The 26,758-nt window shown below is 37.8% G+C and overlaps 1 protein-coding gene across 1 annotated transcript in view; it reads left to right on the forward strand.

Moving 5' to 3' along the window:
* The window catches only part of epha4b (eph receptor A4b), a 386,372-nt gene extending 360,524 nt beyond the window's left edge, over window positions 1–25,848 (forward strand). The window contains exons 12-17 of the mRNA XM_072255642.1: window positions 5,305–5,366; window positions 12,084–12,293; window positions 14,339–14,488; window positions 15,909–16,102; window positions 16,241–16,396; window positions 20,389–25,848. Of these exons, the coding sequence (XP_072111743.1) occupies window positions 5,305–5,366; window positions 12,084–12,293; window positions 14,339–14,488; window positions 15,909–16,102; window positions 16,241–16,396; window positions 20,389–20,503 (887 nt within the window). The 3' untranslated portion in view covers window positions 20,504–25,848. The remainder of the gene's footprint in view (window positions 1–5,304; window positions 5,367–12,083; window positions 12,294–14,338; window positions 14,489–15,908; window positions 16,103–16,240; window positions 16,397–20,388) is intronic.
* Window positions 25,849–26,758: the final 910 nt, after the last annotated feature.

Consider the following 26,758-nt stretch of genomic DNA (forward strand, 5'->3'; position numbering starts at 1 on the left):
TGTTTGACTTTCCACCCGATGCACTCATCAAAAAATGCCACTCATTTTTCATTGACTATTTAATTTGCTTCAAAATACTGCTCGATTCAATCAGTATACAGTACCTGGTTATCTTTTGTGTAGTCGGACACCCCTATCTTTTTGATGTAGCCAGCCATTTCTGTTCTTTTTTTTAAAAAAATGATTATTTTTACCTAGTACACACTGTTTATGAACCTGTGAATTTCATCCATTTTCTGTCTCTTTTTAACTCTTAACGTCTCATTAAACTTTCGAAGATAAAATGTGCTACTCTTTTTTAATTCGAACATCTTGCTGGGCTTCAACAGATAGTGAGTTGTCTTGGTTTTATTTAAAACTTCCTCATTGCCATTGTTATGTTTTGTAATGCCAAAACATAAAAACTAATTGAAAGAAAAACATGCAGCCCAGGGATAATGTGTGTATTCCATTTTTTCTTTTAGTGAGATGCACACTTATGATTTGATGGCGTAATGACATATGCCATTCATGTACTTCTACATATAACATGTAATGAATTATGTAAACAACAAAGAATACTTAATCAAACAATATATCTGCAATATTTCTCAAATATTACTGAGATATTAAATACACAACACATGCACATGCTAAAGTCAAGGAAGGGAGCTTAAAATTTTCTGCATCTAGCAACCACTTATAGTACAGGCCCCCAGGGAGCCTCCAAAATATCCGTCAGAGGTTCACTTGATCATTGATTCCAGTACAACATCCTCTGACCTTGAGATGGCTTCTTGAAGCAATACCTTTTCTCAATGCATTGCTAGTAAGAAAGCACTGGGCTATTTAATAACCCTATAAATATTTACAGCCTGTTGGAAACCTTGATGTATTTATTTCATGTTCTTTCTACATTTCACAAATGCAAAATGAGGAAGGAAAGGACTAGTTATCCAAGGGCACAGTGCGGTCCAGATAAATCAGTCATTCTAACTCATTGCATTACACAGGGCAGCAGATAAAAGACACCTGAAGAATAAAAAAGGAATTTTGATGGTTTCTTTGCTCTTCTGGTTGATCTGTTGGTGTTATATGTACTCAGTGTGAAGTTGTCAAAGTACTTTAATAATTTGCAAGCACAGGTGCTCTGCAGCTGACATATTGAAATGAGCTAATGGTTCTCATCAGGGCCCTCCTTCGCTGCTTGCTGTTTTGATTGGACCAATCCATCAAGCCCATCTTCCACAGGCTCGCAAATATCTTAGACAGGAGTTCATTAATATTCAGGATTTTATGGACATAAGAATTCTCAGTAGGTTGCCAAGTCTAATTACCTGCTGACATTTATTGAATGCTTTGATTAGTGCATATTGTAATGAATAGAAAGCATGTGGTAGACGACAGGAAAGGAAGCCAAGTTGCTCACTGTTGTCTTAGTTAGACATTGCCACAGAACAAATGCAGGAGATGCTTTTGTCTTGATGCATAGCAGATGGCAAATGAATAAAAGGCAAAAAAAAATGGCTCTAAATTTACCATTTCATTCCTATATTGGTAGTCACAATAACTTGCCCATAGCCGAAGGATACTGAGGAAACTTGCAGAATGAACTAAGTCAAGATATTATCCTTTCATCAATGTAGTTGATGATTAAAATATTAACTCCATTTTACCAGCAAGATCATATTTGTTCCTGGCAATTCTCACTGGAAAAATTGAATTATTTTCTAAACTCCTTATTTGCTGCTTCAAGTTTTTAAGCACATGTCGACCAATTTGGATCTATTCAAACAAATAACCACTTTTTTGTTTGCACAGTAAGGAGCATTTCTGCAGTTCTTAGTAGGACTGACTCAAAACTTTTAAGCTCATTTTGCTGTCAAGTAATATCTCATTCACAAATGATACTGATGTAATTTCTTCTAAATAGCAGCTGGAAGGGCAAGAATAGTAAAATACTTGTGATTTTCCTTTTGGCAAGTTCAGTTTACATGGTGGCCTCATTAATTCTCTCAGTTGTCCATCTCAGTTCTGGTTCTGTGATGATGCAATCAAATCCATCCAGTTCCATCATTGCTCAGGCACCACTTTAAGGAGCACCAATCAGTCATACTGGCATTCCATGGGAATTGTTCTTCAAAGGTTCCTCTTTCTTTAGAAAGAAAGGAGAATAATGCTCTTCAAGGTTTCCATAGCAGTTCAGGGAAGAGGTATAATCTATTCATTCCCTAGGGTTCTGAAGAAACCTTTGCCATTTGTGTACAGTAGATACTTTGGTTTTGTATTTTTATATTTGAACCCAGTTTTGGCTATGTCAGATTATAAACACTAAGCTAATCTATATTAATTCTTTTTCCATCTCTTGACGAACTCTTTCTCAAAATGTATCAAGAGATACAGATTGAAGCACAATCCTTTAGAAGAGCTTTGGAATAATTTGATTTCTGTCACATTTGTACAATTTTTCAGAATCTGTATATTGGACTGCAGTTGATAAATACTTGGAAACAATTTTATTAAATGTTGCTATCTAATTGTTAGATTTTCAATAAAACATGAATTTGCCTGTATCCTTGACACTCATTGTTACAATGCACATTAGCGATTTTCTGGCCAAAGTATCCATTTCGTTTGTGGCCTGAAACCATGCTCTAAAGAGAAAGCTATATAGACAATTTGATTTGACAGTCATCCATTATATAATCAAATCTAGACAGATTAAGATGAGAAAATAACTAGAACAGAGAATGTGGAATGAGATGGGGCCATCAAATCTCATTCCATTTTAAACTAGGATTCAGTTGAAACACTTCCATCTCATGACTAAGCTAAACCTAGGTTGACACCTCAGTGTAGTAAAAGATTTAGATTATGTTTCGTTGTCACGAGTGCATCAAAACAGACTGTGAAATGTGTCTTTTGCATCAAATCAAATCTAGAGAGGATCTGCCGGGCAAGTGTCCGGCGCCAACAAAGCATGCCCACAACTCACTAAACTAATCTGGAGGAGACCTCGGTAGTCACACAGTATGTTGAAACAAAGCCTCATCTACTCACACAGTGGGTTATAAAAATCTTTGAAGTCGGGCTTGGGTAAGGTAAAGGTAGTTGGAATTTTTGCACAACATCATTACTAAAACAAGTTATCTTGTCATTTATCTGCTTTCTGATTCACTGGGGGTGGACTACTTTAGGATAAACTTAGAATTTTGGATTTGAAGGAAGATGATCACGTACAATTCAGTTAGCTTAAGGCACAGGTGTAGTTTGCAGATAAATCCAAATAAATTTAACAGAGGTTCAAGGCTTTACAATGTACAGTACAAGGGCAAATTACAATAGAACAATGCAGATCAGGCAAAATATTCTTTACTAAAATCATCCAACTATGAAGATGCGACATGATCTGTCCTCAGTTGAACAGTAGAAAATACCACCGCATTATATTACAAAGGATCAAATACATCTGAATTAAAATGAAAGGCTATCGACCTGAACATTATCTTCATTTCTCTTTCCACAGATGGTGGCTGACTTGCTAAATATTTCCAGCATTTTCCATTTCATTTCCGATTCCCAACACCTGCAGTATTTTACTTCCAAGTTGTTGAGATTGATGAGTGGTTTTAAATAATGACACAAAATGAAGTACTATTATTACATAATGAATCCCTTATATCAGGCATAAATATGATTCAACGAACATTACAGTTAAATTTCTCCTTTGTACCCAAAAATATGATAAATGTACTCTGATTTTAATCAATCAATTTGCAGTAGTTTTGGCAGAAGATTCAAGAAAAGCCTTTAAAACCTGTTTTTTCCCCCATGGTCAGAGATAATAGCACAGAAGCACATTCATCCACCCCACCTATTGCACATCTGTATTTTGCACTATTACTTTTTAATGCGCATTTTGTATTTTTTTGTATCTCAATGCTTACAGTATTTTTTATTTTGTTTTTGTATTTTAAAGTATATTTTTCTGACTGAGCAGCCTTGCAACAGTAATTTCCTTTGTGATAAATAAAGTCTTACCTTATATAATCTTACCTATATAATCAACCATAACTCATCTTTTTGGCTAGGCAGTTCCAACTTTTGATCAGCAGTTTGAGGGTGGAGGATGAGAATTGGGGAAGTCACTACACCTTAACCCTACACAGATGGGTCTTTTACATTGACCACAATCATCTTGTCCTCTGTTACCTAATCCATTTGTTAACTGTTTCCTTTCTGGGTGATTGAACTTGTTTTAGTAATCTTATGACAATCTCTCAAATTATGAGAATCAACATATACTAAATAGGTAAATAAATATTTAATTACAGGTGTTGGTGCAGCACACCAGGCAGTGCCTATTGCACATCAAGGACATTTTCAATTGAAATATTTAACACCGTAAATTGAGTATTCCCTGGAGTTCAGGAGAATGAGGGGAGATCTCATAGAAACATTACAAATGTTAAAAGGCCTGAACAGATTAGATATGAAAAAGTTATTTCCCATGGTAGGGGAGTCTAGGACAAGAGGACACGACTTCAGGTTTGAAGGGCGTCCATTTAGAACAGAGATGCGGAGAAATTACTTTAATCAGATGGTGGTAAATCTGTGGAATTGTTGCCATGAGTGACTGCGGAGGCTAAGTCATTGGGTGCACTTAAGGCAGAGATAGATAGGTTCTTGATTAGCCAGGGCATCAAAGAGTATCAGGAGAAGGCAGTGGAGTGGGGGTGACTGGAAGAATTGGATCAGTCCATGATTGAATGGCGGAGTAGACTCAATGGGCTGAGTGGCCTACTTCTGCTCCTGTATCTTATGGTCATATAGTCTGAATACATTTTAATATTAAATATCAGGCCTAAATTAAGGTTAATGAAATCTAGTAGGAGGAATACAATAGCAGAGAATCTCCTGTACTGGATTCATAAACAGACTTTAATTACCAATGCAGAACTGATTTTAATGATACACCATGGCCTCATATTCCTTTGAGCCATAGTTATTATTACAGCAATGTTTTATTCAAGATTCAAAGCAGGAGTAGATGGGGATTTAAACATTTACTGTGCCAGTATCTGAGAAAAAATATCTTGTACTCACTTTTTGTTTTATATGTATACATGTTTTAAGATTATGCAATCCCAGTGTGGCTTGGAGCCTTATCTCTTGATAATGCTTAAATTCATTCATTCTGCATGCAATCAGGCAGGTCTTCAGAACATTGAATTTGATTATGCTGTCTCACTAACAAGAAAAAATAAGCCTTACAATCTTAGATTGTACTGTTTTATATTCACTGCTGTTTTCTCCTTCCTTTAGGCAAACCTGTAATGATAATAACTGAGTACATGGAGAATGGATCTCTCGACTCATTTCTGAGGGTATGGCCCGCTATATAATTAATGTAATGACATTTTTTTATTATTGAAGTGATAATGATTCACCCAAAGGAGAAGCTAGACTTTGCCTAAGTAATTAAAACAAATGAAAATGAATTGTTACAAATGGATGTTTCCTGTTTAATTTACAAATCAAGAAGGATGTTTGAATATGCATACACTTTGCCCTAACTTCTTTCCTGAATATTGTATCGCATTGAATTATATTGGTACTCAATTATAGCTTTCCTTCACCGTTGTTATTAGCTGCAACATTTGGAATAATGGAGTGAATTCCGTCTTTCATTTTCATGTCCTATCTAGAATTTGCCTCCTTCCACTCCTCACCCCCAAAATGATGATTTCAGTTTGGTAATTGTTGAATGAGCATGCTCAGTTAAGTTTTCCTTTAGATTTTTTATTGTTCAAAAGTTCAAAGTAAATTTATTATCAAAGTATATGTATGTCACCATATGCAACACTGAGAATCATTTTCTTGTGGGCATGCTGAATAAATCCAATAACCAGAATAGATTCAATGACAGGCTGGACCAACAGGGCAGGCAATAAACTGCGGAAATACAAAAAGAAAGAAAAATAGAAAGAATAATAAATAATTAAGCAGTAAATATCAAAAACATGAGATTCCTTGAAAGTGAGTCCATAGGTTGGAGGAACATTTCAGTGATGGGGCAAGTGAAGTTATTCACTTTGATTCAAGAGCCTGATGGTTGAGGGATAATAACTGTTCCTGAACCTGGCTGTGTGAATGAATCCCTGAGGCTCCTGTGCCTTCTTCCTGATGGCAGCAGCAAGAAGAGAGCATGACTTGTGTGGTGGGGGGATCCCTGATGATGGATGCTACTTTATTGTGACAACGCTGCATGTTGATAATGGGCTTTTGCCGTGATGGACTGGGACATATCCACTACTTTTCCATTCAAGGCATTGGTGTTTACTAGAAAACCTACTTGGGTTTAACGATTTAAAGGTGCTCAAACTCTGCCAATCATCCTTTGGCTACACAATTAGCTCAAGTTACTATTATAGCTCATTTGTCGTGCACCATGCCAAGCTTAGGACATAAAGGAATTATGCTTTGAATTAATTTATATACACAGTGGCCACTTTATTAGGTACACCTATACACCTGCCTGTTAATGCAAATATCTAGTCAACAGCAAGAATGTGGCAACTCAATGCATGAAAGCATGCAGATATTGTCACGAGGTTTAATTATTGCTCAAACCAAATATCATACCACGGAAGAAATGTGATCTGCGTAACGTTAGATGTGGAATGATTGTTGGTGCCAGATGCGATGGTCCAGGTAGCTCAGAAACTGCTGATCTCCTGGGATTCTCATGCACAGCAATCTCTAAGAGTTTACAGAGAATGGTGCAAAAAAGAGACATCCAATGAGAGCAGTTCTGTGGGGAAAAATGAGTTCTTAATGAGAGAGGAAAGAGGGAAATGGCCAGACTGGTTCAAACTGACAAAAAGGTGACAGTAACTCAAATAATCACACGTTACAACAGTGGTCTGCTGAAGAGCATCTCTAAACGCACAACACATCAAACCTTGAAGTGGATGGGCTACAAAAGCAGAAGATACTGAACATGCACTCAGTGGCCATTTTATTAGGTTGCAGGAGGTACCTACCAAAGTGTATACTTTCTTTGCAATCAGTCATCTTCCTCTCTCACTTCCCATCTGGTTTCCTGCCACAAATAATATGCCAACTGCTATGAAGACAGGCATTGCTTAAAATCCTTTGTGATTAAATACTTAGACAAATTTCGTAGCAATTTAAATAAATAGTCTGTAACAACCAAATACTAGATGGAAAATATATTTTCATTCAAATATACAGTAAGCTGGTTACAAGAGGACAGGACAGGAGTGAGGTGTATATATTTATTTATTGACATACTGTACAGAATAGGCCCTTCCAGCCCTTCAAGCTGTCCAGCAACCTCCAATTTAACGTTAGCCTAATAGCTGCATAATTTACAATGACCAATTAACCCATCAACCAGTATATCTTTTTGGACTGTGGAAGGAAATCGGAGCACTTAGAGGAAACATACAAGCTTCTTACAGACAAGAGTGAGAATTGAACCCAGGTCACTGGTACTGTAAAGCATTGTGCTAACCACTACCCACTGTTAACACTAAAGCCAGTGAGTTTCTGTAATGACTTCCAAAATTAGTCTCAAATCAAGATGTCACTTCTTTGTCAACCCTCCATTGTCTGGGCTCAAGTTAATTACCACAAGAAAGTAACAAATTTGAGACTTCAATTAGAAGTAAGTGACTCTAATACCCTTTTGGAATTTTCCAATCTAATTTAAGTATATGGGAGGCCCAGGGCTAACAGCAATGTTGCAGTTAGTGTTTTGATAGGAATGGGAAAAAGAGGATAAGATGAGAGATGGTATTGATCATATCCTTCAATCCAAATCTCCCCCTCTTGTTTGGAAAAAGGCAGGTATCCATGATTTCTGATGTGGACTTAACTCCAATATTCTAGTATGTTCTGAAATCCTGACAGTTTGACATCTGCCTCACTCAGATGTGTGAGCCAGTGGTTTTAGTGTGAGTTAAATATGCAGCCAGATCTACAGTCAGGATAGGTTTGAGAATCAGATTTAGTGAATTATTATCACTGACATACAGTACCTGTAAAAAGTTTTCACACCTCCACTTTGAAGAATACATGTTTTATTGTTTTAAAATATTGAATCACAGTGGATTTAATTTGGCTTTTTTTGACACTGATTAACAGAAAAAGACTTTTGTGTCAAAGTGAAAACAGATCTCTACAAAGTGATCTAAATTAATTACAATTATAAAACACAAAATAATTGATTGCTAAGTATTTAACCCCTTCAAGTCAGTATTTAGTAGGTGCACCTTTAGCAGCAATTACAGTCTTGAGTCTGTGTGGATAGGTCTCTATCAGCTTTGCACATCTGAACACTGCAATTTTTCCCAATTCTTCTTTACAAAACTGCTCAAGCTCTTCAGATTGCATGGGGACAATGAGTGAACAGCCCTTTTCAAGTCTAGCCACAAAATCTCAATTGGATTGAAGTCTGGCCTCTGATTTGGCCACCCCAGGATATTAACTTTGTTGTTTTTGAGCCATTCCTGTGTAGCATTGGCTTTATGCTTGAGGCTATTGTCTTGCTGGAAAACATATCTTCTCCCAAGTCACAGTCCTCTTGCAGACTGCATCAGGTTTTCTTCCAGGATTTCCCTGTATTTTGCTGCATTCATTTTACCCTCTACCTTCGCAAGCCTTCCAGGACCTGCTGCAGTGAAGTATCCCCACAGCATGATGCAGCCACCACCGTGCTTCATGGTAGGGATGGTGTGTTTTTGATGATGTGCTGTGTTCAGCTTATGTTTAGTCTGATGGCCAAAAAGCTCAATTGTGGTTTCATCAGACCATAGAATCTTCTTCCATCTGACTTCAGAGTCTTCTACATGCCTTCTGGCAAACTCTAGCTGAGATTTCATGTGAGTTTTTTTCAACAGTGGCTTTCTCTTTGCCACTCTCCCATGAAGCTGTGACTGGTGAAGCACCCGGGAAGTAATTGTTACATGCGCAGTCTCCTCCATCTCAGCCACTGTAGTTTGTAACTCCTCCAGAGTTGTTATAGGTCTGTTTTTGACATTGAGTGTGGGACTTCAGGCTTCTGTGCCTCTTCCCCAATGGTAGTAATGAGAAGAGGGCATGTCCCAGATGAGAGGGTCTTTAATGATGGATGCTGTCTTCTTGAGGCACCTTGATTGTGAAGATGTCCTTGACGGCGGGGAAGGATGTACCTTTGGTGGAACTGGCTGAGTCTACAACCTTTTACAGCCTCTGGTGTTCCTGTGCATTGGAGATTCCATACCTGGCAGAGATGCAACCAGTCAGAATTCTCATCATCCTACATCAATTGAAATTTCCAAGACTCTTTGGTGCCATATCAAATTTCCTCAAACTCCTAATGACACAGAGCCTTCTTTGTGATTGCATCAATGTGTTGGGCCCAGGATAGATCCTCTGAGAAGATAGTGCCCAGGACCTTGAAGCTATCGTCCTTGCCACCGCTGACTCCTCATTATGGACTGCTGTGTATTCTCTCAGCTTTCCCATTAACAATCAGTTTCTTTGTCTTGCTGACATTGAATGTGAGTTTGTTGTTGCTACACCTTTCAAACAACTGATCTTTCTCACTCCTATACACCACCTCATTGAGGGGGCTGCAAGTTTTGTGGACCGAGCTGTGATTAGATATGTGTCAGCTTGTCTAGACAATTCACTGATTTCTATTTCCTACTCCCTGTAAATGCCCCACAACTTAGTTCCCACTCAATTAAACTCAGCAAATTCACTAAGGATGTATTATTTTATTGTGTAATGTAAATAGGAAGTGAAATAAATGTATTACCAGGAGTAATAACTGATAATATGGAAAATTAGCGATGTCTCATGGGTGCTGGCTTATCCAGGTTTTACTTTTATGGCACAGTTGGCAGGCTGCTGCTTTGCATGAAGTTACAGATTGGCATGTTCTCGGTGTTGGATAGACACGTAGAAAATGAGGTTGACTAATTTAAGTAAAGGACAGCATGCAATTTGAATAATGGAACTGGATTCCTGCATTAATCTTAAATAACTCAAGATAATGTGCTTTTGAAATTTAATCAATATAATTCACAACTGTTTCATATGCAAGGCTTAACATAACCAGCTGAGTAATGATTATAGATTTTGTAATTTATTCATGAATGAAAATTGATCAATAGCTCCTCAGTAATTCAATATTATCACTTGAAATTAGTGTATGTATTTTCATGCAGCTAGACCCATATTTCTACTTCATTTGTACTGAAGTCTGTTCTGTAAACTTGACCTCGCACTTCACTGGTAATATCCAATAGCAAAATAAATAATGATATTGCTGTGAGACAAATTTCTGTCATGCAAAACTTGAACTAGACTCATTCAGTGCAGTGCAGTTGAGTGCAAGGTATGTTATTTAAGAGCAAAAGCTTGTAGCTGTGCCTGGACCAAAGATCTTCACAGCTCACTTCCCCAAAGATGCCAAAATTGATTTATTATTACCAAATGTACTGAGGTACAGTAAAAAACTTTGTTTTGCGTGCCATCCATACAGATCATTCCATTGCCACAGTGCAGTACTTGTCCTAGAGGAGTTTTGCATATTTTAAAATATTCATAGAAATGAATTGTTTAAACATGTTGACAATCACTAATTTGTCAATAAACTGTGGAATTATTAGCCACTAAGCAGGAATTACATTGAAGCCTAGAAGTTGTCCCACTTAGGTCAGATAGTAAGTCGCCTCACCCCATCTGCATTGAATGCATTGGTATGCACCATTATAACTGCCTAGATTCTTGATTAACTGTGCAACCTATCCATCCCAGTAGTGACAGCTTGGTCATTCTAATGGCATTTACGAAAAAACACCCACTGCTGAGAGGATACCGTTCCGTACACCACCTAGTTCAGATGGCAAAATCCATTTATTTTTCATTCTTTATTGATCTTTCTTTCATGGTTGGACTCTGTGTAGTACACCCTTTTATGAAGATGAAATCCAGTCATAAAACTACATTAAGGCTAGCAGCTCTTCCATGAACAACCAAGTGCAGCTGGCAATTGCCTACAACATGACTACCATATCAACCTTCGTACTGCATATTCAAAGTAGGGAATGTGCTCCTATTAGCTATAAGAAACATGAAGACCCATTGGAGATACGGCTCGACCTTCAGTTACGGGTTCATTCTGTAGAGGAGAAAGAAGTGTGACGTCAAAGTACTTTATGGCCTTTATCATGTATCAATAGCCTTGTTGGACGATGATGGAATTCAGAGAGTGTATATCGAGTACATCAGATGTCCACATGAGTGGAGATGTAAGAGCTGCAAATGCTGGAATCTGGATCAACAGATAACCTGCTGAGAAACTCAGTGTGTCAAGCAGCATCTGTGGGAGGAATGGTCGACATTTCAATTTGAAGCCCTTCCTCAAGACTGGGAGTGGATCTTGCCTCTTCACCCTCGGTCCTGATGTAAGGGTTTGACTCAAAACGTTGACAAATAATTTCCTCTCTCAAATTCTGCGTGACCTGCTGAGTTCCTCCAGCAGTAGCTTGCTGATCCATATGGGTGAATGTAATGTCCAGAACACTTACATAAAAATTGCCAATTGAAATGGATTTTAAGACATCCACAAAGGTTTTAAAGTACATTCCATCTACCAGTGCCTAACCAACTGCATATCCAAGATACATATTATTTCACTTCTTCAGTTTCATTTTGCCCAGAATTGTCCTCTCTTCAAATTGAAACAATTCAAAGTTCAGAAATTCTACAGCAAATGAGTTTCTTTGTCCCTAACCAGTTTTCAAGTATGTTATTGAAGAAACTTTTTTTAACCCAAGAGTATCAATTCTATTCAAGTTCATATACTGCTACAAGTGGTGCATTATGTGATTCTCGCAGGATGTTCCAAAGTCAGCCTTGAAACAAGCTGAGAGACCCAGTGAGGTTTTTAAGACTAGACTTTTAAGAAACATACTGTGTTTGTATTTGTCTCTCTTCAGCTTTGTAGATAGTTTTATTCCTTCTAATAGGTTGATACCTGATATAAAGATGACATTTTTGATTAAATGTTTTATAATTATGTGCAGAAGCATGATGGACAATTCACAGTCATTCAACTGGTCGGAATGCTCAGAGGAATTGCCTCCGGGATGAAGTATCTTTCAGATATGAATTACATTCATCGGGACCTTGCAGCAAGAAACATTCTAGTCAACAGCAATTTTGTCTGCAAGGTTTCAGATTTTGGGTTGTCACGCGTGCTAGAGGATGACCCGGAGGCAGCCTATACAACTAGGGTGAGTGGATGGATTGAGCTAGAGTTTCTAGCACTTCAAAGAGTGATGCCTGATTTAAGTTATTGGATCCTGTCAATGTACCTCAGTTTAAGCACTCACAATGTCAGAAGATGGTGTTCAAATCCAAAATCAAAATTCAGATGACATAGTTCTCCACTAACAGAGCGAGAGAACAGTACAGGGAAGGTCTATAAGGTAAATCCAAGCCACCTATTATAACAATAACCATATAACAATTACAGCACGGAAGCAGGCCATCTGGGTCCTCCTAGTCTGTTCCAAACTCTTACTCTCCCTAGTCCCACTGACCTGCACTCAGCCCATAACCCTCCATTCCTTTCCTGTCCATATATCTATCCAACTTAACTTTAAATGACAACATCAAACCTGCCTCAACCATTTCTGCTGGAAGCTCGTTCCACACAGCTACCACTCTCTGAGTAAAGAAGTTCCCCCTCATGTTACCCCTAAACTTTTGCCCTTTAACTCTCAACTCACGTCCTCTTGTTTGAATCTATTGATAGTAGATAGTCCATAATAGATGGACCTTTCTTCCTTTTCCTTGCATAGTCATTGGATTATCATTAGTTCAGGACCATCATTTTGGTTTGACCTAGGAGTCTCAAAAAAAATCTCTCTGCTTAGTTTTAGCAACCTAGTAGAAAGACACAAGAGAATTGTGGTCAACCTGGAGTAGAGAAGCAAGTGCTTCCAATTAATTACATTCATTTTATAAATGACTGATTTTATGGAGCCATGGTTACTTACACAGACCAGTAAACCTGATGTGGAGAAACAGTATCAAGCAAAAAGAAAAATTCTACCCATTGACCTTGTATAAAAGTACATTACTGTCTAAGTCCACAATCTGTCATTTCATATCCTCCCCACCCCTCATCTTGTAAATTAATTCTTTTTATGTCCAGCTGTCTGTCAGATGTTACTGTTGAATCTGCTTCCACTTTTTCCTGGCACCATATTGGAAATGTATTCTTAAAGTTAGACCCCAGGCGTTGAAGTGTAAAAGTAGAATGCAATTTTTCAAACAAAATGTTAATAGAAGTATGGTATTAAAAGGCTGGGATAAAGTAGGCCCTCGAAAGTTCCTTCAAAGTATGAACTTATTATGCTGACCATAGCTGATAAGAGCTTATAGTGTTAATTAAATCAATAAGCATGAGAGTGTAAATTGACTAATTCTATTACAAATTAGTCAACAAATGTGAATCAGAGTCATAGAGCATGAACATAGGCCTTCAGCCTAACATTCATGTCAGACAAATTATCATTGAAGCTCCATATTCCTTTTGTCCATATTCCTCTGAACTCTGCTAGGCTATGTCCCTCTCCAACTATCTTTTAAGATTTATTATTTTACTTGTTTCAACCATTTCCTCTGGTAGCTCATCCTTAATGTAGATTATATATATCACTTACTGTGTTAAAAAAAAATTGTCCCTCATGTTTCTATTAAATCACTCATAGGAACCATGGGAAAAAGACTAAGTGCACTCATCTTATCTGTACGCCTCATGATCTTGTACACTTCTGTCAGATCACCTTTCAGTCTTTATTTATTGTTTGTTTGTTTACTTATTTATTTACTTATTGAGATACAGCACCAACTAGGCCCTTCCAGCCGCACCAGCCAGCAACCCTTCGATGTTAATCACGTAACAATTTATAATGACCAATTAACCTACCAAGTGGTACATCTTCGCACTGTAGGAAGAAACCAGAGCACCTGGAGGAAGCCCACATGGGGGGGGGGGGGGGAGAATGTACAAACTCCTTACAGCCAGTGGTGGGAATTGAACCTGGGGTCACTGGTACTGTAAAGCTTTGTGCTAACCACTATGCTAACGTGCTGCCCCACGCCCCAAGGAATACTGTCCTAGTCTATCCACTTGATCCTGATAACTCAGGACAAGATTTGCTCAATGCAGATGTTACAAACTATTTATGCTTATATTTTAACTATATATTTATGCATGATTTAAATGGAATATCTGCATCTGAAGCATTTTGACTGCATACATTTTCAGGGAGGAAAGATACCTATCCGATGGACAGCCCCAGAGGCTATTGCTTACCGCAAGTTCACTTCTGCCAGTGATGTGTGGAGTTATGGGATTGTTATGTGGGAAGTGATGTCATATGGAGAAAGGCCTTACTGGGAAATGTCCAATCAGGATGTAAGTAGCAAAAACACATGCTTGGCTATGGATTTTTAAAATATATATATTATGGTTTTTTTTAAATGTATTATCACTTATCCTTGTGATATTCTACATTACATTACAGCAAGAGTCACCAATACATATTTCTACCCTGCCAGTTTGCTCCCTTCCCTTTAATCAGGATTTGTTCTCAAGAGAACAGTTCATTCTCTTAGTACATCAACATTGTGTCCATTTTTGATGACCTTCATTTCAAAGTCACTAGGTTGCAAATTTTCAATGACTTTTCTCACCCCATTGACTGAACGAATGAATGTATTACCTCTCCTTATTCACAATAAACTAAACATTGCTCATGAGATGGAACGAGGCACCTCAGCCTGAGTAGTGGCTAATTTGTTATAAAGGACAGGCTAAGAGAATAATATTTAGGCTCACCAAGGTAGCAGGTGATTCAAAAGCAAAGTTTCAAAAGAGAAAATATTAACTTCTGCCAAGTTCCTAATACAAATTTGCCGCAGTTCAATGGTTGTGTTATATAACTCAGTAGGCAGAAAGGAACATGTGAAAGTGGGTGATAATTATGCCAAATAAATATTTTGAGATTAAAAATTATATTTATTGAAAAAAGAATTTAGATAGCTAATTGCTAAGTTAAGATAAAATACTATAAGCCACCTCCAAGGGACTACTCAGACTGATTTCTGGAAGGACTGGTTGAAGCCTGTACATTGTATTTTTGAATGGTCATCCTGGTCCTGCAATGAGATCAGAAACTCTTCAGCAACAATGATCTCTAATGAGCCAACAAGTCTCTTCATCAAGATCAAAATATTTTATATATATTTGAAAGTTTGATGACTGCCATTATTGACAACAGCTTCTTATAGCCAAATCTATTTTAACAAGTTATTTTTCTCTTAACACCTTTTTTCCATAGGCTGAGCCAAATCTTTCCAAACAAGAAGTTTCTAGAATTGTTTAAACAACTATTTCTTATTACTGATACCATTATAAGGGCATATTATTCAAAATCCCAGTGGCTCATTTGAATACTTACTGCAAAGAGATTATTATTAGCAGTTGCTACTTAAGAATCAGTTCTCACCTGTATTTGCTGATCAAGATGCTACCAAAGAATTGCATAACCTGCTGCATCTATTAAATTTGTCTCTATGCACATGTCAATAGCTAATCCATTCTTCCAGAACACTGAATAAAATTGTCAGAAGTATTTTCTTATTAATTTTCATATTATTAATATTTTTACAATAGTTTGGCAATGCTGTGCTTCATTTCAGTTCTAACATATTCTATTTTATTTATTAAACACAAACGTGTGAAAAGTGCCTTAGTTCTTTGGGATGTGTAACTTGCAAGAACTAGTAAATGTATTAAGTGAAAGTCGGGATAAAAACTTTTGCATCCACCACAGGTGATAAAAGCAATAGATGAAGGATATCGCCTGCCTGCACCAATGGATTGTCCTGCTGTGCTTCACCAATTGATGTTGGATTGCTGGCAAAAAGCACGTGGAGATAGACCAAAATTTGGCCAGATCGTGAACATTCTTGACAAGTTGATACGAAATCCTAGTTGCCTCAAAACATTAGCTAATGATGCAGCTTGGTAAGACTAATCACTAATAATATTGAAATAGAAGTCTAACTTTTCAAAGATCAAAAGGACAAAGATGATTGAAAGAAATTAGTTTGAGATAGAAAGGAGTGCTTCAACTTCTGACAATTTTCTTTTGTGTATACACAGGTCAGGCAGTATGTTACAGGATCCATGTACTCCAGACACTTCCACCCTCTCTACAGTAGATGAATGGCTTGATGGTATCAAAATGGGCCAATACAAAGAGAATTTCTCATCAGCTGGTTATGCCACATTGGATACTGTTGTGTACATAAACAGCAGGTATTGTAAGCAGTGTTGCTGAAGCAATGGATTCCTTGTTCCAAGATCTTGAGTCTTTCATTTAAGTGTTTCTAAAAGTATGACTCCACCTTTACATTTAACTATTTTGTAATCACTATGAATCTTTGATCTTATAACCCATTAACTAAGCTCGTCAAGCTCAAGTTCAGATAATACCTGTAAATAATTTGAATCATAGTATTGTTATAACATAAAAGTAAGTTAGTACAGAAGACCATTTGGCCTATCTCTGCCAGCTCCTGCTAAAACAGTTCACCTGTCTCTTACCCAAGAAAATTCAGCAAAATATTTTCTCTCAATTGCCCATCCAGTGTCCTTTTGAAGACTGACTGATTCAGTTCCCACCAGGCAGTAAACTTTAAATCCTGACAGACTATTCAAAAGTTTTTTTTGTCCAATTATCTCTTTGTATCTCTTGCCCAAAATGTTAAATTTGTTTATCTTAGGCCTGGATCTATTTGATAATGGGAAAACGTCCTTTTGTTTGCCCTTGACAAGACTGTATACCTCCAACAAGTCTCCCCTCAACCTATTGTTCTCCAAGGAGAACAATACCAGATTCTACAACCAAACATTTTAGCTGTAATCCCTCTGCCCTGGAGCCATTCTAATTAATCCATTTTGTAACCTTTCTGGCCTCTTCAAATCATTCTTAAAGCATGATGACCAGAATTGTTTAACCAGGTAGATTGAGAGACCAAACCTCAAAACTGACATTTATTTAACCATTTCGCAATCCATTTCTCAAATTGCGCTGTGGGTTAATGCTCTACTTTGGAAAATGGGAAACTTGTATACAAAATTTTGTTTTTCATTTAATATTTCATCCCTACAATTGCCAAGATCCTTTTCCGTAGTGAATACTAAAACAAAGTATTCATTAAGTATCTCTGCTATCTCCTCTGGTTCCATACACATTTTTCCACTATCACACTTGATTGGTCCTATTCTCTCACATCTTATCCTCTTGCTCTTCACATACTTGTAGAACGCCTTGGGGTTTTCCTTAATCCTGCTTATCAAGGCCTTCTCATGGCCCTTTCTGGCTCTCCTAATTTCATTCTTAAACTCCTTCCTGCTAGCCTTATAATCTTTAAGATCTCTATCATTGCCTAGGTTTTTGAACAGTTCATAAGCCCTTCTTTACTTCTTGAATGCGCAAGTTAACTCTGTGGTTAAGAAGGCACATGGTGTATGGCCTTCATCAACCATGGGATTGAGTTTAAGAGCCGAGAGGTAATGTTACAGCTTTGAGTGCCTTATGGACTTGGACCCCAAGATCCCTCTGATCTTCCACACTGCCAAGAGTCTTAACATCAATACTATATTCTGCCATCATGTTTGACCTACCAAAATGAACCACCTCACACTTACCTGGGTTGAACTCCATCTCCCACTTCTCAGCCCAGTTTTGCATCCTATCAATGTTCCGCTGTAACCTCTGACAGCCCTCCACACTGTCCACAACACTCCCAACCTTTGTATCGTCAGCAAATTTACTAACCCATCCTTCCACATCCGCATCCAGGTCATTTATAAAAATCACGAAGAGAAGGGGTCCCAGAACAGATCCCTAAGGCACTCCACTGGTCACCGACTTCCATGCAGAATATGACCCATCTACATCCACTCTTTGCCTTCTGTGAGCAAGTGAATTCTGGATCTGCAAAGCAAGGTCCCCTTGCATCCCATGCCTCCTTACTTTCTCAGTAAGCCTTGTAGGCTTATCTACATATTATGTCAGGAAACCTTCCTGAACACACCTAACAACTCCGCCTCATCTAAACCCCTTGCTCTAGGGAGATGCCAATCAATATTTGGGAAATTAAAATCTCCCACCATGACAACCTTGTTATTATTACATCTTCCCAGAATCTATCTCCCTATTTGCTCCTCTATGTCCCTGTTACTATTGAGTGGTCTATAAAAAATACCCAGTAGAGTTATTGACCCCTTCTTGTTTCTAACTTCCACCCACAAAGACTCAGTAGGCAATCTCTCCATGACTCCCTACTTTTCTGCAGCCGTGACACTATCTCTGATCAGCAGTGCCACGTCCCCACCTCTTTTGCCTCCCTCCCTGTCCTTTCTGAAGCATCTATAGCCTGGCACTCTAAGTTACCATTCCTGCCCCTGAACCATCCAAGTCTCTGTAATGGCCACAACATCATAGCTCAAGGTACTGATCCACGCTCTAAGCTCATCCGCTTTGTTCATGATGCTTCTTACATTAAAATCGACACACCTCAAACCATCGGTCTGAGCGTATCCCTTCTCTATCACCTGCCTATCCTCCCTCTCGCACTGTCTCCAAGCTTTCTCTATTTGTGAGCCAACAGCCGCTTCCTCCATCCCTTCAGTTCGGTTCCTACCTCCCAGCAACTCTAGTTTAAACTTTCCCCAACAGCCTTAGCAAACCTCCCTGCCAAGATGGTTCCCCTTGTATTCAAGTACAACCCATCCTTTTTGTACAGGTCAAACCTGCCCCAAAAGAGGTCCCAATGATCCAGAAATCTGAATCCCTGCTCCCTGCTCCAATCCCTCAGACATGCATTTATCCTCCAGTTCACTCTATTCCTATATTCACTGTCATGTGGCACAGGCAGTAATCCTGAGATATTTACCTTTGAGGTCCTGCTTCTCAACTTCCTTCCTAACTCCCTGTAGTCTGTTTTCAGGACCTCTTCCCTTTTCTTACCTATGTCGTTGTCATCAATATGTACCACGACATCTGGCTGTTGACCTTCCCACTTCAGGATACCGTGGACATGATCAGAAACATCCCGGATCCTGGCACCTGGGAGGCAAGCTACCATCCGCATTTCTTTCCTGCTTCCACAGAATCGCCTGTCTGACCCCCTAACTATAGAGTTCCCTGTTACGGCTGCCTTCTTCCTTTCCCTTACCCTTCTGAGCTAATGGTGCTAATTTCACAAGAAATATACCATGGATGAACTCTTACTATTTTTATGCTGGACTGCAGTTTGATGATAGATTTATTTTGAGTTGATGTGTAATTTTGTAACATTTGTAACAAAACTCTAAACTTGGTCACAAAACCACGTACAAGAGAAGTGCTGTCACTAAATTTTTCACATTAGCAAAATGTTGTGTGGTTTTAGCATGCAGTTTTGGAATGGCTACCTTGTATTTCCCAGTCCCTCTCTTCATTGTCAGTGGGAGATTGGGGGTTTCTCTCTGATATTCTACCCCACCATCATTAATTGGTCACACTCTCAATGAAAGCAGTGTTAGGTAGTCCTGGCACATAGTTTTGCATCTCTAAAGAATTTGCTGTACAATTCACTGTGGTATACCTGCCCTCCAACCTTTAAGTATTGAATAATCCACTCTGCTTCCTAACTGCATAATGCTTATCACTTACCACTTGTTCCCCTGTGGCATTCATTATCAATTCCTCCTTTACATAGCAATTCATGGTTTTGAAAATATCATTAAACTTAACTGTTGCTATAGCAATTCCGCATTACCTTGGTTAATATGCTTTGGTTCCATTTTAGTTTCCCTCCTAATTGGGTTTGAATTCTACCTTAACTTTCACCATTTCCAATATAGACTTGGTACAGACAATTCCCCTCAGTACTAGCTTTGCAAAATCCCATCTTTTAGTTAGATGTTACATATTTCATGCATTGTAGTTTTGTTCCTCACCTTCAAAGGTCTCCGCAAACCTGAAATTTTCAACTTATTTTTTGGTTATTAGTGTGATCTACAATACAAACTCATTTAAAGTACTGTTAATACAGTGAAATGCATGATTTTCTAATATTTTCATTACCACTCTTGGCTTTTTCATGATTAAAATCTTGCTTTCATTCTAAATTCACAGCTATTTATATAGTTTGGTGCCTCATCTAGAGAGATAAGAGCATCTGTAGAATAAATATACAAAATATTGAATCAAGCTGTTGGTTTTAATTTGTCGTTCTGATTGACTTCTCTCATTTTAGTGACCTCTGCAGAATTGGAGTGACATTAGTTGGGCACCAGAAGCGGATCCTCTGGAGCATTCAGAACCTTTACACCATGGCCAACCAGATACATGGAACACACATTCAAGTATAACAAAATCGCCGCAGCAAAGCAGAGTGGTTGGACTCTTTGAGAAAAAGAAAGCTACTGAATGCCCTGCTTTCTTCCTGTAAATGACTGCTCTTTTATCACTAATGCAGAGAAATCAGCCTTCCTTCAAAACCCACACCCAGCATTTATACAGCATGCAATGGCATTCCCAGCAGCAAGATAATTATCAGCACACTTCATTCAAACTTTGCAATGAGAAAGAAAAAGATGTGCTGAAGAGTCATGGTATGATTCATTGCAGGGAAAAGGGTAGCTTTTTAGACGTAGACTTCGTGCTCTACAGATGATACTTTACAATAGCCATCTCATTTCTTATTGTTTTATTTTTTATCTAAATCTCAGTGATAATTGTAAAAAAAAAAGCTCATTACTGGTACAAAGCAGCTCAACGAGCTCAGCAGCTGCTGGTATAATAAGTGAATATTCCATTCATGTGTTATCCCATGCAAAGAGTTGGGAGTAAAATTCAGTTCCAGGTTTGAAAATAGCTTAAATGAATGACTGCTGGATGACTAAATAAATGGAATATATAGAATCAGTTGCTCGTGCTCAAGTAGATCAAAACTTGGCTGTATTTAGGGTTTTTATTCTAAATTAGAAGCCACACTGAAGACAAGTACAGAGTTAAATGGTTAGGAAAACCAAGGTCAAGTTAACTGAAAATTATTGCTTAGGCAATTCTAAGCATGGATCTTCAAGGCTTATTTAATGTTTGATGGGGTATGCCCAAATCTTATGAATTCAACAATATTAATTTACTGAGCCAAGTGTAGGTGATTAAATCCTTAACCACTAATTATTAAAAAGGAACACCTGTCATATAATATTATACACAATAAACCCACGATAGAATTCAAATTAAGATCTGAACTCACATTACAAAATGGAGTTTGGATTCTTGGTTCAACATATTGAAGGTGAGCTTATGTGAGCTATATTGGTGGAAAGTGAATGGCTGACAAGTGAGAGCCTTGAAATTATACAGAAAAGGGACCGAATCTGGTGATGTACAACTGTTGAAGAAACTAAAAGAATAGTTAAGTAATTTCAGATTTCAATTTTGATTATGTGTTACAAAAAAGACGATTTCTCACAAAAAAAACAAAGCTTATTTTGCTGTCGAGTTAAGAGCCAATAATGATACAGGTCTGTTGACTGGAACACTAGACATTCAAATTGCTTGTCTTTGATGCTATCATTTTTATGTACCATGTATGAAATATCTTAAACCCACTGTATCAAGCATAACTTTCTGCATTTATTAATTTCTCAGACATGGACAGTATTTATTGTCTATCCTTACCTGCCCCTGATGAGAGTGTGATCCATTACTTTCTGTGCCTATTTTAATCCTTCTGATGATGGACTTCTGCGGAAGTTCCAGGATTAAAAGCCCAACAACAAAGACGGATTGGCACGATAGTTCTAAATCAGGATGCTGTACAACTTGGAAGGGGAACCTGTAGATATGGTGTTCCCATGCAACTGAAGCACGTGTTCTTGGTAGTGAAGGATATGGGAAGGTGGAGTGTCCTGGGTAATTGCAATCACATTTTGTGGATGATGCTCACGGTGGCTAAATTGTGGAACTGCACGCTGTATAATGCACATTTAAATAGTCCATCAGTTTAGCTATACCATCATGTATTTTTTTCTTTCCAGTTACGACATTCAGAGTTAGAGTTGAACAAGTACATAAGGAGGAGAGGTGTAGGCAATGCAGATTTGTGCCCTGTCAATCTCAGCCCTATGTTCCCTTTAATATACACATAGGCACATATGCAAATCAAAGGAAATGTCAGCAGGAATAAGTACCGAGGAGAAGAAAGATTGAAATCAGTCACACTGCAATCATTTTTAACTATGATTTCATATGAAATACAAAGCTACGACCATTTATTTTTCAGTCCCGATGAAGGGTCTCAGCCCAAAATGCCAACTGTTCATTCATTTCCATAGTTGCTGCTTGAGCCGCTGAATTCCTCCAGCATCTTTTGTGTGTTGCTATCTATTTTTCAATATCATTAGCTCTCATTCTACTGCACGCTAAGATAGGGACAGGGCAGCGATAAACCTTATCTCTCTTTGGGTCTCATTGCTGCTCAGAATTGCCATTACGCAAGTTTCTGAAGATTGAAATATCTTTTTCCTCCCCCTCTCAGCCGACGTGAGTACCAGATTTCTTTCTGTACCTACTAAAATCCGAAAAGGAGAAGCAGAGGAAAGGGGAGTTGAGTTAAGAAGGAATCTGGAACTGTTGAACATGAAGGATTGTCCTGTTCTGTAGAAGGTAGTTGTGTCCAGTTTACCACCATTAAGAACATATTTTTTATATCTTTCCTGTCTCTAAAATAATCAACTGTACTTTCTACAATCTTCTAAGGCTCATACAAGTAGATTCCAAACAAAACTCCATCAACAAATATTATTAACTGAGCCAATTGTATTTATCACTTTAGTATAATTAATTTAAATGTTACCAATACTTTTTTAAACAAACAGTCACAAATCAAAGTTTGAAGTTAAAAAAAGACCTGCAGATGCTGGGAATCACACTAAAATGGAAAATACTGGAAAAGTTTAGTAAGTCAGCCAGCATCTGTGGGTAGAGAAACAGTCAATGCTTCAGATCTGTGACCCTTCATCAGAACACACAAAGGTGACAGACCAGAAATAATGGCTGTTTCTCTCTCCAGAGATGCTGGTGGCTTGCTAAGTTTTCTCGTATTTTCTGATTTTGTTGCAAATAAAAAGTTGAATGATTATTTTCTGATCATTTGTTAATCTTTATCTCTATAGATCAGGGGTTCCCAACCTTTTTTATGCCATGGATGCCTACCATCAACCATGGTGTCCATGGACCCTTGGTTGGGAACCCCTGCTCTAGATTCATTTTGATGGATTATGGTTAGAAAGAGCAAAGATTCTTCTGTGAATCTTCATTAAAAAAAAGATGTACTTCTGACTGTTAGCAATGGAGACTACACCCAAAGCCTGCAGGAAATAGTTCCCCGTGTAAACATTATGAAGTTATGAAGGTATAATTTGCCTTAATTACATCATTTCCAAAGGATGTATTGAAATGGTTTTATGAAGCTCAGCTGTTTCTCATGTAAAATCCACAAAATTAAGTTCATAGCTTGGAACCAAAATTGCATATATTTGGGGAGGAAGCTAAACAGTGGGTTTAGAAAATTTTTTAATGAAAATATTTGTGGACTGTCAGTGGGAAAGATTCTAATGATTCTCGAGCAAATTAGGAATTGTTGAAAGACATCTTTTGAATTACTTTGAATATTACAAGGTGGGCACTCTTTATATTAAGCACCAGTTAGAAATGTGGCTGCATTAAGTATCAATCCATCCCACAAATGTTAACTGTGGCAAAGAAGTGATGAAAATTGTGCAAGTAGTTATATCTGTTTAAGGTCACCAACAGCTAAGAGTATTACAAGGCCATGAGTCCCAAATTTACAGCATAAATCTATTGGAATGCTTGTATAATTACATTTTTTTCAGCAGTTTTAAAACTAAGATGTCACAAGATCATGCTTCATCCACACCTCTTACCCAAGTGTGACTTAGAGTTGCTACATACCCACATTATTGCATTAGAATGAAGCTGAAACAGATTTACGTCAAGTTGGTCAATCTGTGTAGTGTATACAATCAACAAAGAAACAAACAGTAAGGATAAATGGGTGGAGAGATCTGTAAAGGATAGGACAAGACTGAGAAATGTAGCAGATAAGGAGAAAATAAGATGGTTGAATTTAATAAGAGCTACTGATTGCACCATGTTCATCTGACTTTTACAAATTCATATTTTAGTTCATTCGAGGACAAAGTGAATAGTGAAAGATTCTTCAAGGTAATTTTACTTCTTTCAGGTTTCATTTACCTGTCGATTTACTCTCTAGGAAGAACAGACGAGTTTTTAATATACAGAGCTCCACCATTTTGTATCTGCATCATGGCAATAACAGAACAGGAAACAAATATTGTACCATATTGTATAAAATGTACAGCGTAACTGACTTAAGTATAGAATGTTTATAATTGTGAATTTTTAAAATTACTAAAAGCTGGACCAGTTCCATCAGTACCTGCAGAATACCTGAAAAAATGGCTTCCATTTGGAAAAGTCTGCATATTTGAGAAGAAAGTAACATTTGTGATAAATGAAGGGTAACAACTCATCCTTTGTGATAAATTTTTATTGAAGGCACTTAGGACTGTGCTAATCAAACAATTGTACTTGGAGGCTGAACACAACTGGGTAACATGACATTGAATCAGTTGTATTGAGTTTAATCCAGAGGTGTTCTCAAATTCACTTACTATCTGAAATTATACATTAAAGACTGCTTCATGACTTCATGCTCAGTCCTGAAGAAGGGTCTCGGCCCAAAATGTTGACTGTTTATTCATTTCCATAGATGCTGTTCGACCTGCTGAGTTCCTTCAACATTCTGTGTATGTTGCTTCATGACTTCTAAGTACTTTAGAATGTTTGGTCATGTAGGACACCAGATAAGTCCTGCAAAAATAAAACAAATACAAATGTGCATAGGATAACAGTGGTACTAGAATTATTTTCTCTTCCTCTGTCCTCATCTCAGATACTTAGCAAGTTATTACAATACAAAGATTAGATAACCTGAGCTAGGAAGCAACACGAGTAAAGTGATGGTCACTAAGGGGTATATGGGGAAAATAAGAGGAAGGTTATTTGGAATTCTCACTCTGGACACTAGTTTTACTGTAGCATCTTGCAAGGTCAGTTCTTCTGGCATTATTTCTGTAGGTAGGCCACACGTGCCATGGAACTGAGGGTTAGCAAGTATTGATGGATTTGCCTAGAGTTATTAAAGGGCTTTTTCTCATAAGAAATAGAAGCAATTGGCGTTTCAGCCTTTTGCCACTGCTCATGTCAGTTTAGTAAAGAATTTTTGTAATCGAGTAACTTCCTCGTAAAGTGTTGGAACATTCTGAGCAATGAGAACATTTACTTTGAAACTATTTGATGACTGTCTCAATGCTTTTTATTGTTACCTGTTCTTCTTGTCATCAGCCCAGTCTGTTGGCACAGCTCTAAAGACTGATGAACCTGGTCGCAGATGAGTGTGTGTGAGATACGAAACTGTGGCCTTTTTGCAATGTATGTATTAATTTATGCTTCTTAATTTGTTAATCTTATTCTCAGTTTGCTGTATCTAGTGGCCATTGTTCCTCCATATTGCTCCAAGGAGCTTGCTGGTGATGTATCAGCTTGGTTTTCATTTTTATGTCGCTGTAATAAATATGCAAATATTTTTGATTTTTTTTCCACCTACAAGACTTCTGTCTCCAACTTATTCTACTTGGTGTTGACTGACAGAACAAGTTTCTGCAATCAAGTAATCTTCTTTTTCCTAATAGTGTTCAGGATTCCCACTTGCAGGACACACGTTTAGTAGAAAGATGTTTCCTTTGATCCATACACTTCATTTGCAAGGAAACTTTTTCACCCAACTGGCCACACCTTTGCCATTGCTATTTGAATTCAGGTTGCCCGAAGTGGTTGCCCTTCAGCTTATCGAGTTTACACCAACTATCAACCTTGTATTTACACTAATTCTACATTAATCCTTTCTTTAAATTCTTTTCTCATTCTCCTCATTCTCCCTCACCTCATTTACTATCCCAATCACCTACAGATGAGTGGACAACTGACCTACCAATCTGCATCTCTTTGTGATGTGAGAGGTAACGAGCATCTAGAGGAAGTACACATGCAAACTCCACAAAGCAGCTGCTGAATTCCCTGCTCCACTATGCTGTTTCAAATTTAGCACATTAATACTGCATGAACAAGATGCCAAAATGTTGTATATCACGGTATTATCAAAGACTCACGAGAATCCAGAGACATTTCCAGGGAGCCAGCATTCTTCTGAATAACGTAAGGAGCTAAGACAGTTACCGAATTACAAATGTGAGACTGAACTCAAACATTGCATAACTTCTGAGAACTTACAGTTATGGAAGGCAGATTCATATGTTAAAAACCTAGAGAAAAATATACATTCTGCACTCAGAATTATGTCAGAAGAATCATATTGATTTTGTTTATGTAACATCAAGCAATTCACACCAACCAGCAAGGAAAATTGCCTGAATATCTTCTGCCAGTTTCTCCAGTAATCGTGCAGGCAAGAGCTTTTGGTGAAAATTCCTGGGGATCCTATTTACCTG

This window comes from Mobula birostris, chromosome 4 (genome assembly GCF_030028105.1).
Source record: "Mobula birostris isolate sMobBir1 chromosome 4, sMobBir1.hap1, whole genome shotgun sequence".
In the NCBI taxonomy this organism is placed as follows: Eukaryota; Metazoa; Chordata; class Chondrichthyes; order Myliobatiformes; family Myliobatidae; genus Mobula; species Mobula birostris.